The sequence below is a fragment of the Amborella trichopoda genome, chromosome 7 (genome assembly GCF_054954075.1).
Source record: "Amborella trichopoda isolate Santa Cruz 75 chromosome 7, AtrichopodaSantaCruz75HAP2 v2.0, whole genome shotgun sequence".
Taxonomy (NCBI): Eukaryota; Viridiplantae; Streptophyta; class Magnoliopsida; order Amborellales; family Amborellaceae; genus Amborella; species Amborella trichopoda.
The window spans coordinates 9,791,326-9,807,468 of NC_142342.1; the positions used below are offsets into that span (position 1 = coordinate 9,791,326).

The 16,143-nt window shown below is 34.4% G+C and overlaps 2 protein-coding genes across 8 annotated transcripts; one reads left to right on the forward strand and one right to left on the reverse strand.

Moving 5' to 3' along the window:
• Window positions 1-344: 344 nt before the first annotated feature.
• On the forward strand, window positions 345-3,769 carry LOC105421418 (Tetratricopeptide repeat (TPR)-like superfamily protein). The gene has a single exon (XM_011628780.3). It carries the CDS (start codon window positions 1,010-1,012, stop codon window positions 3,545-3,547), a length of 2,538 nt encoding a protein of 845 aa, XP_011627082.2. The 5' UTR covers window positions 345-1,009; the 3' UTR covers window positions 3,548-3,769.
• Window positions 3,770-7,703: 3,934 nt separating this feature from the next.
• LOC18444089 (LOW PSII ACCUMULATION-like protein) lies at window positions 7,704-16,143 on the reverse strand. Of its 7 annotated transcripts, none has more exons than XR_016059153.1 (6): window positions 15,654-16,143; window positions 12,991-13,554; window positions 12,850-12,900; window positions 12,132-12,295; window positions 8,218-8,287; window positions 7,704-8,148 (listed from the first exon to the last, which is right to left on the reverse strand). XR_016059153.1 is itself a non-coding variant. In XM_011628734.3 (5 exons), exons 1-4 carry the CDS (start codon window positions 15,833-15,835, stop codon window positions 12,157-12,159), a joined length of 936 nt encoding a protein of 311 aa, XP_011627036.1. In that variant the 5' UTR covers window positions 15,836-16,143; the 3' UTR covers window positions 7,704-8,148; window positions 12,132-12,156. The 7 variants fall into 7 exon arrangements, 4 of the variants coding, with proteins under 4 accessions (XP_011627036.1, XP_020529245.1, XP_020529246.1 ...); XR_966993.3 differs by having other exon boundaries at window positions 8,218-8,338; XR_016059154.1 differs by lacking the exon at window positions 12,132-12,295 and having other exon boundaries at window positions 8,218-8,338; window positions 15,654-16,014.

Below are 16,143 nucleotides of genomic sequence, written 5' to 3' on the forward strand. Positions count from 1 at the left end.
GTAATTTTTTTTGGTTGCGATGTGGTTTGTATATAGTTGCACCATCTATTTAGTTAGGGATGTGGTTTGTATATAGTTGATACACTAAACATTCAAAATAAGGAACAATTTCAAGTGGTATTGAAAGATGTTATTTTAGTATTGAAAATCTTTGTGACACTCTCAAAATGTAAAGCTTAAAAAAAGTGTAAATGGAGCCATCAATTAATATTTAAAAATTTTAAAAATTGATGGTCCAATTAATGTATTATAAAATATATTATTTTCAAGACTTCAAATCCATTTTTTCTCGTATTCATACATCTTCATATAACAATCATTAAATATTGAAAACTTCTTTTAGTAAATTCTTGAGGTATATGTTAGTTGGATTGTTGAGGGCCTCACCCCAATATATAAACCTTTTTTCGTTTTAGGTAGATACCATAGATTTTGACATGTCTTAAAACGACAATGTCAAAAGTAGCACGCCTCAGACAGTGTCAATTCTACTCCTTTATTGACCAAGCGGATCACCAGTCATACCATACTATTTCTTTGATCAACCGCCACATTCAGTAGAGGAAGTTGCAGTCCATCTGACTTGGCAAAAGAAGGGATTATCTTTGTATTTGTAGCCTGTTTTTTGGGGAAAGATGATGATTTGTGAAGTCCTGGAAGTTTGTGTTCATGACTTTTTCTACTTGGCTTCTTATAATCTGCACATATGCTGACCTTTGCCTACTGCATTAATTGGACTGTAACTGTTTATGGTAAATTGTATATAAAATAATTTGATTGACTAATGATCTTTTGACATCTCTCGCTTTTCTCTATCTATGTGGAGCTTTAAGAGGTGCTCTTGCAGAAACTTGGGCGGTTATGACTTATTTGCACAATATTTTGTCGATTTTTTCACAAATTCGAAGATAATTTTTCCAAGGAAAACAGTATCTTTTGGGAACTAATGGTGGCCATAGTTAGAAGGATTACCAGCTTCTTTCCATGGAAATCCAGCCTGTAAAGAACAATGAAAAAATGTGGGTACCTCAGAAACTCAATATCAAAAGTAGTTTTATCAGATAAATGTTGTTTTAGCACACAGGCAGTTCAAATTGAAGAGTTTTTTAAAGAATGTGAGAGCATAAACAGAAACCCAAATCAAAACCATAAATCTTTCGTGAAAGATTATTGTTTAAGGAAGCAAATCGGTCGGATAGATCCATGGTTTGATTCATACGCGTATACTCGCCTGTTTCAGAGTTGCACAGAGAAAACCGGTTTAATTGAAGGTAAGAACATCCATGGCCATGTTATTAAAAGTGGGTCAAATCTGGATTTGTTTGCTTGGAATACCCTTCTTAATATGTACTCAAAATTGGGTAACTTAATGGATGCTGAAATGGTGTTTGATGAAATGCCGGAGAAAAATACTGCTACTTGGGTACCCTTGATTCAAGGATATGCCCAACTTGGGGACTTGAATAAACCACTGGAGCTCTTTCGAAGGATTCATACATATGGTTTTGAGCTGAACCCATTTGCTTTTTCGACAATTTTGAAGGTTATTGTTGATATGGAGCTCTTGGGGCATGTTAATTATATTCATGGATGTGTGATTAAGCTTGGGTTTGAGTCAAATGCCTTCGTGGGTTCCTCTTTGATTGATGGATACTCTGCAAATGGGCTTATAAGAGATGCTAGAGAAGTTTTTGAAGGAATATTAGAGAAGGATATAGTTTCATGGACTGGAATGATAACTGCTTATGCCGAGAGTGGTAAAGGTGACGGGGCATTGAACCTCTTCTCTCAGATGAGAGAGAATGGTTTGAAGCCAAACCCTTTCACGTTTACAAGTTTACTAAAGGCTTCCACTAGTTTGGAAGATGTAGAATTGGGCAAGAGTTTTCATGCTTTTGCTTTAAAAATGCAGAATGAATCAAATTACTTTGTGGGTAGTGCGCTTGTCGATATGTATGCTAAATGTGGGGGAATTGAGGATGCTCGAATGGTTTTTAATGGGTTTCAGGAACGTGATGTGATCGTGTGGAGTTTCATGATCTCACGTTATGCTTGGAGTGGTGAATATGAGGAGGCATTTGGGCTTTTTTTCCAAATGTGGCAAGCTTCAGTGGCCCCTAATCAGTTTAGCTATGCGAGCTTTTTACATGCATGTTCGAGCTTGGGGGCCTTGGAGCTCGGCAAGCAAGCCCATGGCCACCTTGTGAAACTTGAGTTTTACTCTGATGTCTTTGTCTCAAGTGCCCTAATCGACACCTATGCAAAGTGTGGAAGAATGGATTATGCAGAACTAGTTTTTTCTAGGTTGCCTTGTCCAAATGATGTTTCATGGAACTCCATGATTGTAGGTTATGTTCAGTTGGGTTTTGGAGAAGAGGCTTTACGACTCTTTCAAAAGATGCATGAGAGTCATGTTGAGATCACCCAAGTTACTTTTTCTAGCATTCTTAGGGCTTGTGCATGCTTGGCTGCTATGGAGCAGGGGACCCAAATTCATTCCCTGATTGCTAAGACCCATTATTACTATGACACACCAGTGAATAATGCTTTAGTCGACATGTATGCCAAATGCGGAAGCATACGAGATGCATGGAATGTTTTCAATACTATGAGTTACCATGACATAGTATCATGGAATGCCATGATCAATGGTTATTCCTTACATGGATTAGGGCCCGACGCATTGGAGCTCTTTGAGAAGATGATAGAGACTGGTTCCAAACCCAACCATATATCTTTCGTAGGTGTGCTATGTGCATGTAGCAATATGGGACTGGTGAGCAAAGGCCGTGAATATTTCCATGCCATGACTAATGACTACGGCATCACACCTTGTATGGAGCATTACAGTTGCATGGTGAGGCTTTTGGGGAGGTCGGGTCGTTTAGATGAGTCCATGAAGCTCATAGAGGACATGCCTTTTGAGCCTAGTGTTACGCTTTGGAGAGCTTTGCTAGGTGCTTGTGTTGTCCACAAAAACGTCAACTTAGGGAAACTTTCAGCGCAACGAGTGCTCGAGATGGAGCCTAATGATGAGTCTGCCCATGTGTTGTTATCAAATATGTATGCTGCCTCTGGCAGATGGGATGATGTGGCCTTAATAAGAAAAACAATGAGGAAGAGAGGGGTGAGAAAGGAGCCTGGTCTTAGTTGGATAGAGATCCAGGGTAAAGTGCATTCTTTTGGGGTGGATGACACAAGCCACCCTGAGATGAGGAGGATCAGTGGAATGTTAGAGTGGTTGAAGAGAGAGACCAGGAAGGCTGGCTATGTTCCTGATAGAAATGTGGTTTTGCATGATGTCGAAGAGGACCAAAAGGAGCAATCTCTTTGGGTTCATAGTGAGAGATTGGCCATAGCATTCGGGCTCGTGAGCTTGCCGCCTGGGTGCCCAATTCGAATAATCAAAAACCTTCGAGTGTGTTTGGATTGCCACTCTGCAATCAAGTCCATGTCTAAGGTTGTTGAGCGACAAATTGTAGTAAGAGATATGAACCGTTTCCATCATTTCGAGGACGGAAAATGCTCTTGCACCGATTATTGGTGAGAGAGAGAGAGAGAGTGGAGGGGGGCTGGGGGTGGGCAACAATCATTTCGATCCGCTTGCCAAAGGGACACAGAAATTGGTATCTTATTCTATGTACTTATTTTGTAACATAGTAAGTATAAAAGCCAATTTATCTGGCAATTTTGTTATGCATGGATTTTTTGATAATTGGATTCAAAGATTGGGGTTGAATGATTGAAAGAAGAAACGTAAAATTGTGAAGAATACTCATTTTAGTTTGTTTTCCTTTTAAAGTGCTGGCAACCATGGGAATGATGGTATATTTATTTAAGACTAGTCCACGGCACCTGCAGCAAAAAAATAAATTAAATTTGTAAATTATAATTTTGGAATAAATTTAACTTCACCTAAACTCAGTAATGTTGGCATAAACTATTCTTCAGCAATAAAAATAATTAAAAGTCATAAAAATAAAAAAAGTTCGCATTCCTCACTTTTACTTGAAAATAGAACTCCCTGCAGTGTAAAAATAAATATTTTAATTCTGATAAATATTTTAATTCTGAGTTCCTTTATTTAGACAGAGTTTTTAACAATAAAACTTGATTAAAAGCTGTAAAAAATACCCAAATCCATATTTTTCCGTAATGACTGGTATTCAATGAAACAGAATGAACCGTTATTGCTTGGTGATATGACTTTAAAGGAGCATCCTAATAGGCTTAATGCTGTATAAGTTAATTTGTTTGCATAGTATCCTATGTACCTTTTCTTTTTTAGGCATTAACTGAAAATATTCTCATTTGTACCTTTAAAAAGTTCATTATGTTTGCATATTCTCAGATGTACCTTTTTTTTTTCCTTAAACATTAACTGGAAATATTCTTATATGTATCATTAATAAGTTAAGAGTAATGATCGTATAGGACCCTCCCCCACCCATGTTTGTAGGATCTCAAACAGATCTCTATAAAAGTTATCACATGGATATGGGATTTGACTTTGCTATAAATCCTTACCAAATATAATGGTCATCTTTTAAAATCCTACACACATGGGTAGGAATATGCAAAGACAATTAACTTATGTGAAATAATCCTATAGTGTCCTTTCTTTTTAAACATTCACTAAAAAAATTCTCATATGTACCTTTAGTTCTTGTGCTCCAGCTTGTCAAAAGACATACAAAAATAGTCCATAATCGAATGATTATAGAGCTGACTGTTGCTGTATGGTGTGGAAATACTGTTCATGCTCAAAAAACCGTCACCATGCTGGATAAAAATTATGAAAAATAAGGGAAATTTCCCAGTTTTCCTTGTGTACTTTCCTTCTAAATATCCACTGTCCATTTGTTGGACGGTGGATAAAGTCCATCGTCCATTTTATTTGACGGAAATGAACGGTGGATAAGGTTGCAACCTTAATTGTGGAAATAAAGTTATAAGGTATATAAATTTTGCCCTATATATACATCTACATGCACTTTAGATTTCCTACCAGGGCTAAGGCATTCTTGTGATATTCTACCGAGCCTCTAATGCACACACACTATTAAATAGATTGATGCTCCCTGTGGGTTGATGATCAATTGTATGAAATTAATTTCTTAATTTCGTAACTGATATTATTACATAATATAATATATTTTATTTATGTTATAGATATTTACAATACAACATATATTATATATTATTTTATATTAATATATAATATTTTAATAAAATAACTATATATTGTGCATTATAATATTTAAATATTACATGTATAGATTTAGTATATTTACAAAATAAATTTAAATACCAAACAAGTTACCAAATATATATAATTTATTACAATGTGCTTTTTAAACGTGTTAACAAACCTGAAAAGTTTGCAAAAAGTTTTTCAGCAAAGTGTTTACATATGTAAATATTTTTCTTGAGAAAATATTTACACATCAACCGAACGTGTCCAAATGAAGCAGATCCATAAATGCATGAAACTCTAAAAATGAATGATCCTGATAATGTGCTACAAGATGTACAATTTTTAAGACTTGAAATCTTTTTCTTTTCTTTTTTTTTTCTCGCTATATCTATACATTTCGAAGTCGAGATGATTAATTAAAAGTTTTTCTAATAACAAAACAACCTTTTTCAAAAGATTTTAGAAGTGCACCTTAATTCTACATTTTAAGTCACCACCTTATATAAATTTTTCCCTTTAAAAACACATAAGTAGAGTGGTTCAAACCCCCAAGGTCCGAACGCATCTCTCACTTCAAAAAAAAAAACCCTAGGTGTTTGACCAAGAGTGATTTGGAGATAAAAGATAGCAAAAATTAGAACTTTTGCATAATATATAAAATATGTGACTTTTTTTAAGGAAATAGCTTATATAAAATGTCCACCTTATAATAAAAATAAAGCACTAAAATATAAAGATAAAAGCACCTCTAAAACCCAAAGGAAAACGTTGTTCGTATAGTGGAAAATTCTCCAATTGTACACCTAGACCTCGAGATCAATGGATATACGCAAAATAGATTTTAAGTCCTAAGAATAAGTATATATTATAACACATTGTCTAGAATGTCTATTCTTTTATTTTCAAGTATTTATAGATTTGTTTGATTTGCATCATTATTAGAGCTTTAAATTTCATAATTAGGGGTACAAATAAAATTTAAGATTATGGTAAGACTTGCTAACGCTGGTATTTTTAATGGGATTGTACAGAATGAGGTTATTTACCTTTGATACAAGGTAGTCACAATTACTTACAACCATCCGATGTGAAATTTGATAGCTTAGATGTATCATAAAGTTCGAAAAAACTTCTTTTGAAGTTTGAGCTTGGTTAATGGAATAATTGTAAACATACAATTTCACATCTAATGGTTAAGATTAATGTCTCAGCTTACATAAAAAGTAAATGATCTCATTCTATACTTTTCCTATTTTAATTGTTCAATATTAACACCTTATACAAATTGTATCTTTTTTCTAAATAGACCTTTTATGACTAAAATTATTAAATATAAATAATTAAAGACTTTATATCAATGTTTAAAAAATCAGACAGGCGACCCAAACCAATCCGACCCAAAAACCAGGTCAGATCAGTGGATTGGAAATTCGGATTAGAGAATTGGCCGATTTTGGCCTCAAAAAAATTGGGGGTGACGCATTATATACATTCACTATTTTACCAAAATCATGAATATTCAGACGTCATTTTTCTATTTTGATGCTTGTTGACCATTAAATTGCATCACTAAAAAAAAGAGTTTACAATCAGATATGAATACATGGTCTAAACTGGAGCATATAATAATTAAAATACAGCCTAATACCAAAATAAAAGACAACATCGTTCTTCCCCTTGATCGTGTTGGTGCCATTAATTGAATTGTGTCGACAATTCATCGACTTGTTCCATATGCGCCTTATAATTTTCTAAATGTTTTGGCATGCACTACTAATAACTTTGCCGTAGTAGTTACATATAGTTTTGTCTTTTCTGATTGGATCATGTCTAACCCCATGACTACGTGTTGTCTTCACCAGGTTTGGACAGGGTGAAAATGTGCAGACTACTAATGGCAGATGGACAAAAAAACAAGGTAAAAAATTATTTGACAAACAATTATTCCGTAATTGAGGTTTACCTACATTTTAATTAGATACATTCTAATATTAAATATAACAATTACATTCTAATATAAAACATAAACCGCAAACGGTTAGGTACTCGTAATGGAGGTGAGACCGAAGCTGTATACGGTTAGGTAATTGTAATCGGTCTCAGTTATGATTTGTGATCTTTAAGATAAGCTTGTCATCCATAAACTTACATCATAGGTGAAACCAAAATGTACAAGTGACAAAGTTATAGGCCAAGTTCACAACATTTCAAAGACATGGAGATCACCTGCTTTTAACTCGAAAGAACCAACTAGTCTAGATGGATTTAAATCTTTTAGACATGACAAAACAGATATCTATTGATTGAAAGAACATCCCTAGTGCACATGAAGGAGATATCAGATGTCAAGGAGATAATAGGGATCGATCTCTCTGTGTGTGTGTGTGTGTGCACACGCTCAAACTGTGTTAAAACAAGTTATTGATACCAACGAGCCCTAAGTCTCTGACTCCATTTTCACCAAATGATAGGGCCCAAATCTCCACTATTGACTTACCCCTTTAGATTTAACCAAAAAAAAAATATTACGATTAAAGTATTTGCTCTACAAATCCAGGCTGGTGAGAAGTCATCACAGGCAAGACATACCATACATTAAATGGAAATGCAAATTTTAGGATTCATTGCATGACGCACAGATTTTCTCCCCAGTAGAGAAGTCATCGATGCAAACTCCAGCTAACGTTACATATCAAAGCGTCTGCTAGAATCAGCTAAAAGAGTTTACATACATCCCACAGAAAGGAGTGCGGCTCCACATTTTCACCATCTAAAGTTTGTATTCCATGAAAAGTGCCTTGCATTTCTTCAGTGAGAATCGAACTAAATATTTGCTCTCTTTTGATATTGAATTTGTTTCAAATTTCAATCACTGTGCAACCAAATCAATAAGACGAGCTTTCTAGATTCCATGGATCAGTGTCACTTTATGTTGTGGCATCTTTTGATATCTACAAAAAGGATACTAACATATAACAAATGCAATAAACATATTCAAATTAAATTCAGAGAATGCTTACCTCAGGCCAGATCTTCTTCAATGGCCAATAGCTTCTATCTCCAACCTTTCGCATTTTCATAGTTAGGCAACTAGACAAATTTTTTCACTGTTAACTAACCTCGACAGTGAAAGAAGATGTTCTGCATACCCAGTTTCATTAATAAGTTCACAAAAGCCAAGATGCATAATTGTCCCAGTAGTGCAATACAATGATAGGGAACCAACCACAGATCTGTGATCTAGTGCACTAAGATAGTAGAAATGTTCAAAATAAATAACCTCACAAATTAAATGTGGCTGAAAATCACGTATGAGACCAACCAATCCTTATGAGGCATATTTTTCTTACTAACGTTCACTTAAGTGTAACACGCTCTTCAAAAGTAACATCCTTTGCCTAGGGGCAGACCAATCTAGGTTGACAGTCACTAATTAAGGGGATTGGAGAACAGCAATGTATTACGAGGCCCTCAGGGCTTATATGCAAGTGAGTTCAGGCCAATATGACATGAGTTGACAACAAAGTACATGCGAAAATGTAAAGAATAAAGGAGATAAAATGACAACATTGTGTCCAGAATAGAACAATGTGAAACATATGCATAATCCACCCTTCCCAGCTCTACCAATGTCAATAAGGGAGGGTTTTCCGATAAGGAAATTATGTCCCTTGGAGGTCATGGCCTTAGTAAACAAACCAACAAATGGTCTTTGAATCATGAGTGATAAGTGCATTGATGAACTTCTTAGACATGAATTTGCTGTTATTTTAATGCACATGATTTTGGATTGGAGACAGCTTTTATAGAATTGAAGTTAGAATAAAAGGTCAATGTGGTAGTCCAAGGACTGCAGCAGGATGCCCTCACATAGGCTATACGATTCAAGCAATCACCTCAATAACTATATCAGGAATATTGCTATTATAAAAATATTATTATTATTATTCTTAAAAAAAATGCCTTATTTTATAAATGTACCCTCGCTTCCATACATTTTTTAATCCATTTTAAATTACACCAAAAAGTCCTTGGAGTCCTCCATTAAATCATCTGAAGGGCTTTCTTCCAAACAAATTGAATTGGGATCTGAAGCAAATCTGAGAACAGGGGTCTACATGTTATAGAATTTCAATTGTTATGCATCAATGAATTGGCATGACACACAAATATACAGTCAAGGCTGGTGCAAATATAGGATAAGACAATCTTGTTGCAGGAGAAAACATGCCTCTCTCTCCATGAATAATAGAACTTAATTGGCCAAACTTACTAAACTTCGCTTGCTAATTATGTATTCGCATATAGCTGTCAGATTATTCCCCAAAAACACCACATGTTTAAAAACTAAAACCAGGCTTCATAATGGGGGGCCTCGGACTTTCTGTTCATCATCATCATAAGAGCCTTTTCCCAACTATTTGAGGTCAACTGGGCCTAAGACTTTATGTTATAACCAGTATTTAAAACCTCGCCGAGTCGAACCGGATTCGACTCGGGAATTGTCTAATACCGAACCGATTCCACGAAAAAATCGGGAATCGCTCATGTCCAGAGAGAACCAGGAGATTCCCAATAGTGAATCGCGAGTCTCACCGAGAGTGACACGTGGCAGCCTCACGAGAGTGACATGTGGCACCTAAAAATCATCCACATGTGCTAATTCACTTCACTCGTATGCCCCCATCTCTTTTCTACACGCGCAGCTGATGGACTAGTACACAGCATTTTATAGAGAACAAAGGGTCACTCATCCTTCGATGTGGGATAATTTCCACAAAAAACCATTCAAACAAGATGATTGAATATGTATTATATTATAGAAGCTAATGAATCACATCAGGCGATGTGGTGAAGTTGGTTGACAACCTTGAATTTCAGGCAGGCGTCTTGAGTTCGAACCCCCCGCGCGTCATCTTTTATATAATAAAACATTTTTTTAAGATAAAGATAAAAAATAGAGATAAAAATAAAAAATAAAAAGCTTTTCAAGATAATGAATAAAAAGCTTGAAATAAAATAGAAAAAATAAAAAGCTTTTCTTGTTGTAAAAAAAGCTTAAAAAATAAAAAATAAAAAGCTTTTCAAGATAAAGAGAAAAAATATAATACAACATTTTTTTATTTTCTTGTAAAAAAAATACAAGGTAATATAAAAAGTATTTCTTGCAAAAAAATAAAACAAAAGGCATAAAAAAAAATTTTAACAACAAAAATAAATAAAGGCAGAAAATACTGTTGTAAAAAATTAGAAAAAATAAAAAATAAAAGGCTTTTCAAGATAAAGATAAAAAATATAATACAACATTTTTTTATTTTTCTTGTAAAAAAAATACAAGGTAATATAACAAGTATTTCTTGCAAAAAAAAAAAAAAAAGGCATAAAAAAATAAAATGTACCTTGGCAGCATCATTTTTTTATTTTTCCTTTAAAAAAAAATAAAAAGTAATACAACAAGCAAAAAAAAATGTAGTACAACGTCTTCTTCTTTTGTCAAAAAAAAAAAAAAGATTATCAACAAGTATCATATTTTTCTTGTAAAAAAAGTAAAAGATAACACAATAAGTATTTCTTGTCAAAAAAATAAAAGGTATTTCTTAATACAACCTAGGAATAAATGGTCTAATTATATTTTTTATTTTTATAACATGGAGGTCTTTAACATAAATTTAGTAATATTAATTTAAAGATATGATTCATACAAGGAGGCCATTTGAAATCTCTCTTTCTGCTAACAATCTTTTCTACTAATTTATTCTAGAAACCTAAAAACTTAAAGAAAATTGGTACGCATTCTAATAATTTCTACATTGATAACCAAATCTTTTATTTTATTTATTAATTTTTGTATTATAAATCATGTAGTGTACTATTTTTCTTACAGTTGTCAATAATACATTTTAAATTAAATGATATTATAAAATATTGTTGGTATATAATATTATAGTTAGTTAGGTTATAATAATTTGGCTTTTTTTAGCGGATTAGGATTTTCCGCCAATTCGATATTTTAGTGGCCAAATTTTCATCGATTTAGTCAACTCTTTATTGTAGTCCATATATGATTATATAATTAATCCATGATAATTCTATGATTTCTTTTATGTGATGTAAATTTAATGATCAGCATAAGTTCATACAAGGAAAGAGTATCTCAATATTAAAAAATTGATGAAAAAAATAAAAGTTAATAGTGTAGTACCCTCATTTCTTATTAGATTCCTAAAAAACAATATTTATAATGAATTTTAATAAGTTTTTCGGATTTTTTTGAAGCTTTAATCCGACTGATTCAGTCGATTCCCGATCCAGATCGCCGATTCACCGATTCGGATCGGTTTTTAAGGTGCCCGATCTGAGTCACCGATCCGCTTTTTAAACCATTGGTTATAATGTATATAACCAACATGGACAGGAATAAGGCCTATTAATTACATACTTGATACACAGTGAAACAACAAAAAATAAATTTGTTATAAGGAGAAGATAAATGAAAGATATCTTCAGAAATATAAGAGTATTCACATAATACTAGAATCATAATTATGATAAAAAGATTTTCGAAACATAAGTTTCCAAATTAATCTTTCCAAGTTCCCTTGGCCAATAGACACTAGGAAGTTGTGAAACACTTATCCTAACATTCTCGAAATGACTTATGTACTTACATTCTCACAAATCACAAGTACAGCTTAACTCAGTATAGTCCACCAAAGCTCTCTCTATAGATCAAACCATAGACTACCACTTTTAAGCCTCAAAATATCCATCTGTAACTTTGTCCTCGATTCAAGCTGGGTAAAACATGGTTTGTGGACAAAGTCCAAAGCAAGAATCTGTTTCCACATAAATTGTGTTTATATAAACTACATATTATATCTTGTAAATGAATATATCTAATAAGATGTAAATGTCAAAGTGCAATGTGACTAACCTCTAGATGCTATGAAAGAAATAGTTTACACCCTTCCATCCATGCCATCAAGAAGGCCTGACCATAGCCCCTTGACTCGTGGTAGCTGGGCTACAAATGCACTCCAAGGAGGGTAGCCAACACCACTCCCTCTTACACGACCATCCATTCGAAGGGAGATGTACCTTCAATCAGGAATTAGAACATAAGGGTACTTCACATCAGGAGACCCTAAGACATAAAACCTTGAATATGAATTCTGAAAAAGGCTTTCAATACATGAATGCGCCTCTGAACCTTACAATATTTAATGGCCTGGAGCAGACCATATTCATATAATATAGTCTTCTTGGTGCTGGAATATAAATCAAGAGTTGGCAGTTGCATGCAAGTGACAAAATGGCGACTCCATGATGCTTACTTGAGCAGGAACAATGAATATATCATAGTTGGAAGTTCCAAGAAGCTCATGAGAAATTAAAGTTCGTGACAGAGAAATGAATCTTGTGAGTTAATTACAACTGTCAAAATTGACTCGTCATGATTCTTGACTCTTGATCCAACCATGAGAATATAGAAGAATGATGGACAGACAGTACGTGCTTATTTATGGATGATGCACAGGCAAGGCTTGACTGGTTAAGGGGGTTCACATGGCAAACTACGTGCCAAGTTCGAACCCTACAGCTGAACTATCAAAGAAGAAAAAGATAAAAGAATACCACATGACCAAACTTACACTGGTGCTTCTTTGGCAACCTTAGCCAATTCCTTCTGATCATCTAACCACCTGCAAACACAGAGCAACCACAGTTAACAAAAGAAGCAATCAGACCAAATCGATATGAAAATGTTCATTTTTTAACTTCTCATTCCTCACTTGAACCATTCATTAGGGAACATGGGAAACAACTGCCACAGCTTCTTCTTTTTCTCATCTGGAATCTCCTCCTCAACATCCTCAACTTCAAAGTTACTACCCCCATCAGTTACAATAGGCACAACCCTTACTCCACGTTCAAGAAGACTATCTGCATAGGGTTCACTCAGTTTGATGGATTCCTTAATGAAAGAGGCAGGTCCAGAAAGTATCACAAGGCGTGCAAAGCCCCTCAAATCACCTACTGTGATGACCTTTTGATCCACTCTCATCTTAAGATTTGAGAGGCTTTCCTCTCTTGACAGTCTAGCAAGCTGCGCATTTTTGGCACTAAGCTCTCTTGAGTACAGAAATACAAATAAAGCGATTGCTCCCAAGTCTACTCCAAGACTTTTCAAGATCTCAGGAACTTGGTCCGCTTTTGATGCATTTGTCAGTGCAGAGATTAACTGAGTGGTGGCTATTAATCCACCAAGAGAACCACTTGCTATAAAAGCAAGATAGAAAAACATTCTTACTGTGCGAAAGGGAGAAAGAACTTCGCTTCGAATTTTGGCTGCAGAACTGAAGAAACAAATGCAGTCAGGATTACAGAAAAACCAGGTTCATAATGCAAAACCCAAAGATTGCAAAGTCATAGAAAGATAAGAAGGTGGGAGTTCGTAACATTTAATAGCTTCTTACTACTATATCAAATGGTTCCATACATAACATGAAAGAGTTTAAATTCTAGCCTTTTAAAAACACATTTGATTTATAAGCTCATGCGAAACCAAGAACCATTGAGGTGAAGAAATAAGACGGACACATTCTTATTTGCACGGGGTTGAACCATCATCTCTTCACTAGCATTTGGTGCAGCGTAAATAGTTCCTTATTTCCATCTATGAATATAATATGGGAACTGGTCACTTACAAGTGATAAAGGCAGACAACATTGCTTCCACCTTTGGTCATCAGACACATTCATTGTCTTAATCACAAGTTTTTACTAAATCCATTTCTTTCCATCTCTTCTAACATCAAGGACATAAATAAACAAGAACATATGGCTATTAACCACCGAAACAAGGACTATAAATTAATTTTCTATCAGTAGAGTTACAGTGTGAAGGGAAACAAACCTGAATTATTTCAAACACCAGAATGTCTATATTGTTAAGACTCTGACCTCCTACAAAACTCAAATCCCAATTTCCTACAAGTCAGAATTGAACACTTACATTACAATTTTCTCACATGTATAAAAGCAGAATAGGCTACAGAAAAATCTAGGACTGCCAAATCCCTGAAATTTCAATTCGAGAGTGTCTTCAATAGTTTTAACAAGTCAAATCTTCTCCTTGTTTGTGGGTTGAAGATTGGTCTTAGGCGTTTATGTCCATAAGAACCACACTTGTTGGCCGAAATACTTCCCAGGTGTGTGAGAACTCTACTTTCCTATCTGTAGAGATCAATCATTTCATGCCTTAATTAAACATGTTGCCATGATATTCCTATTATCACTTCATTTGAGAGAAGGCACCATTAAGATATATTACCAAATCCTTTTGACATCATACTGCGACATTGCACCGTTGGGCAGCAATTAGTTTTACTCGACAAACTTCAATTGCAAAATACGAATTTGATTTAGGGAATGTGGAAAACTAGGGTAACTGCTGAATCATCTTGTTATATGCTTTTCTATTGTAATGTTTTATTTATAAAAGGCCTTATTGTACATGAGTTGGTATTCAATCACCACACAGTTGATCTACAAAGTCCAAAATCTATACATGACCATCATAGCCAAGACCATAGTCGATTAATACCAACCCTAGTTAAATCCTTGTGAAATACCCTTGATCTACAGTGAATCAATTACAAGATACAAACGTATGTACACAAACCAAATTTGATTAACATCTTCTAATTATCAAAGAGAGAATTGATGAAACGAAAAGGATAATAGGAGCGGGACTACAATACATTTCACATATATTGTCAGGATATATTATCAATTATAATTGTCCTGAATACAACTCAGATTAAAATATCCTACAACCCGAAAACCATTTTCCATAAAGGAAAAGTCAAAGTCGATTAAAACAACTATATTCTTGCAAAGAACAGAGACATAAATTGTCGATTAGAATTGTCCTGAATATAACTCAGATTGAAGTGTTCTAGAAGTAAAACCACCGCCCCTAAAACCATTTTCCATAAAGGGATAGTCACAGTTGATTAAAACAACTAAATCCTTGGAACGAACATAGAAGAATTCTTTTTTTTTTTTTTTTTTTGAACTAAGAACAGAGAAAAATTTAAAGTTAAACATCAGATTCTTCAATAGAATCCCATTTTATTGGGTAAATAGAAATATAAATTAAATATAGAAAAACAACTAGTTCAACATTAAAAGAGGCTCTAAGTTGATGAGCCATTTGAATCCTAGCAAGGAAAGAAACAAAAGCCAACAAAACAACTACAAATTCTAATAGAAAACCAAACAAAGACATAAACTCATGCCACACCCTTCCAAATTAAACATTATAGTTTTAGTCCAATCAATTTAATACATAACCCAATTAACTTCAAAAGAGAAAACAGCCAAATTCAAAGAATAAAGCATGCTTCAAATTTCAAATAAAGAAACCCATATGAGGGGAAACGGTTCATACCTTATCTCAGCTGAAGAGGGTTTGGTACCAGTAGAGCAAGTAACTCTCAGGCATTGTTTTCTGGTAGTTTTAGAGAGAGAAAATTTTGCCAATGAATATATGGGGTGGAAATGTTTTGAGCTTGGTGCAGGAGAATATGGAGGATATCTGAACAAGAGTATATGTGCCATAGCCATGGCCATACAATAAATGGGAGCTGTGAAATTTGTTTATTGCATGGGAAATTGATGAATTCTTATGAATGAAATGGCCTCAATATATGCTTGCTCACAAGAGGTGTCATGGGTGGATATACTAAAAATACAGCCACCCAATCATGTTTTGGACGTTTACGTGGTAATAGCAAAAATACCGATGCAAATGAAGGGGAAAGGAACCCCTTTAGGCTGTGTTTGTTTTGTGGAAGTTTTAGCGTTGGAAGTTTCACTTCCAAAGTCGCGCCTTCTAGGGAGCATTGAAGCCGCAAATTCTACTAAAGCCTCGCTTCGTA

What these genes read in the sequence shown, in the direction of transcription:
- LOC105421418 (XM_011628780.3), top strand. Translation starts at nt 1,010, where the DNA reads ATGAAAAAATGTGGGTACCTCAGAAACTCAATATCAAAAGTAGTTTTA.
- LOC18444089 (XM_011628734.3), bottom strand. Translation starts at nt 15,835, where the DNA reads ATGGCCATGGCTATGGCACATATACTCTTGTTCAGATATCCTCCATAT. An exon ending in TTCCCTAATGAATGGTTCAA is followed by an intron (nt 12,901 to 12,990) that starts GTGAGGAATGAG and finishes CTGTGTTTGCAG; the next exon opens with GTGGTTAGATGATCAGAAGG. An exon ending in GTTGCCAAAGAAGCACCAGT is followed by an intron (nt 12,296 to 12,849) that starts GTAAGTTTGGTC and finishes TCCTGATTGAAG; the next exon opens with GTACATCTCCCTTCGAATGG.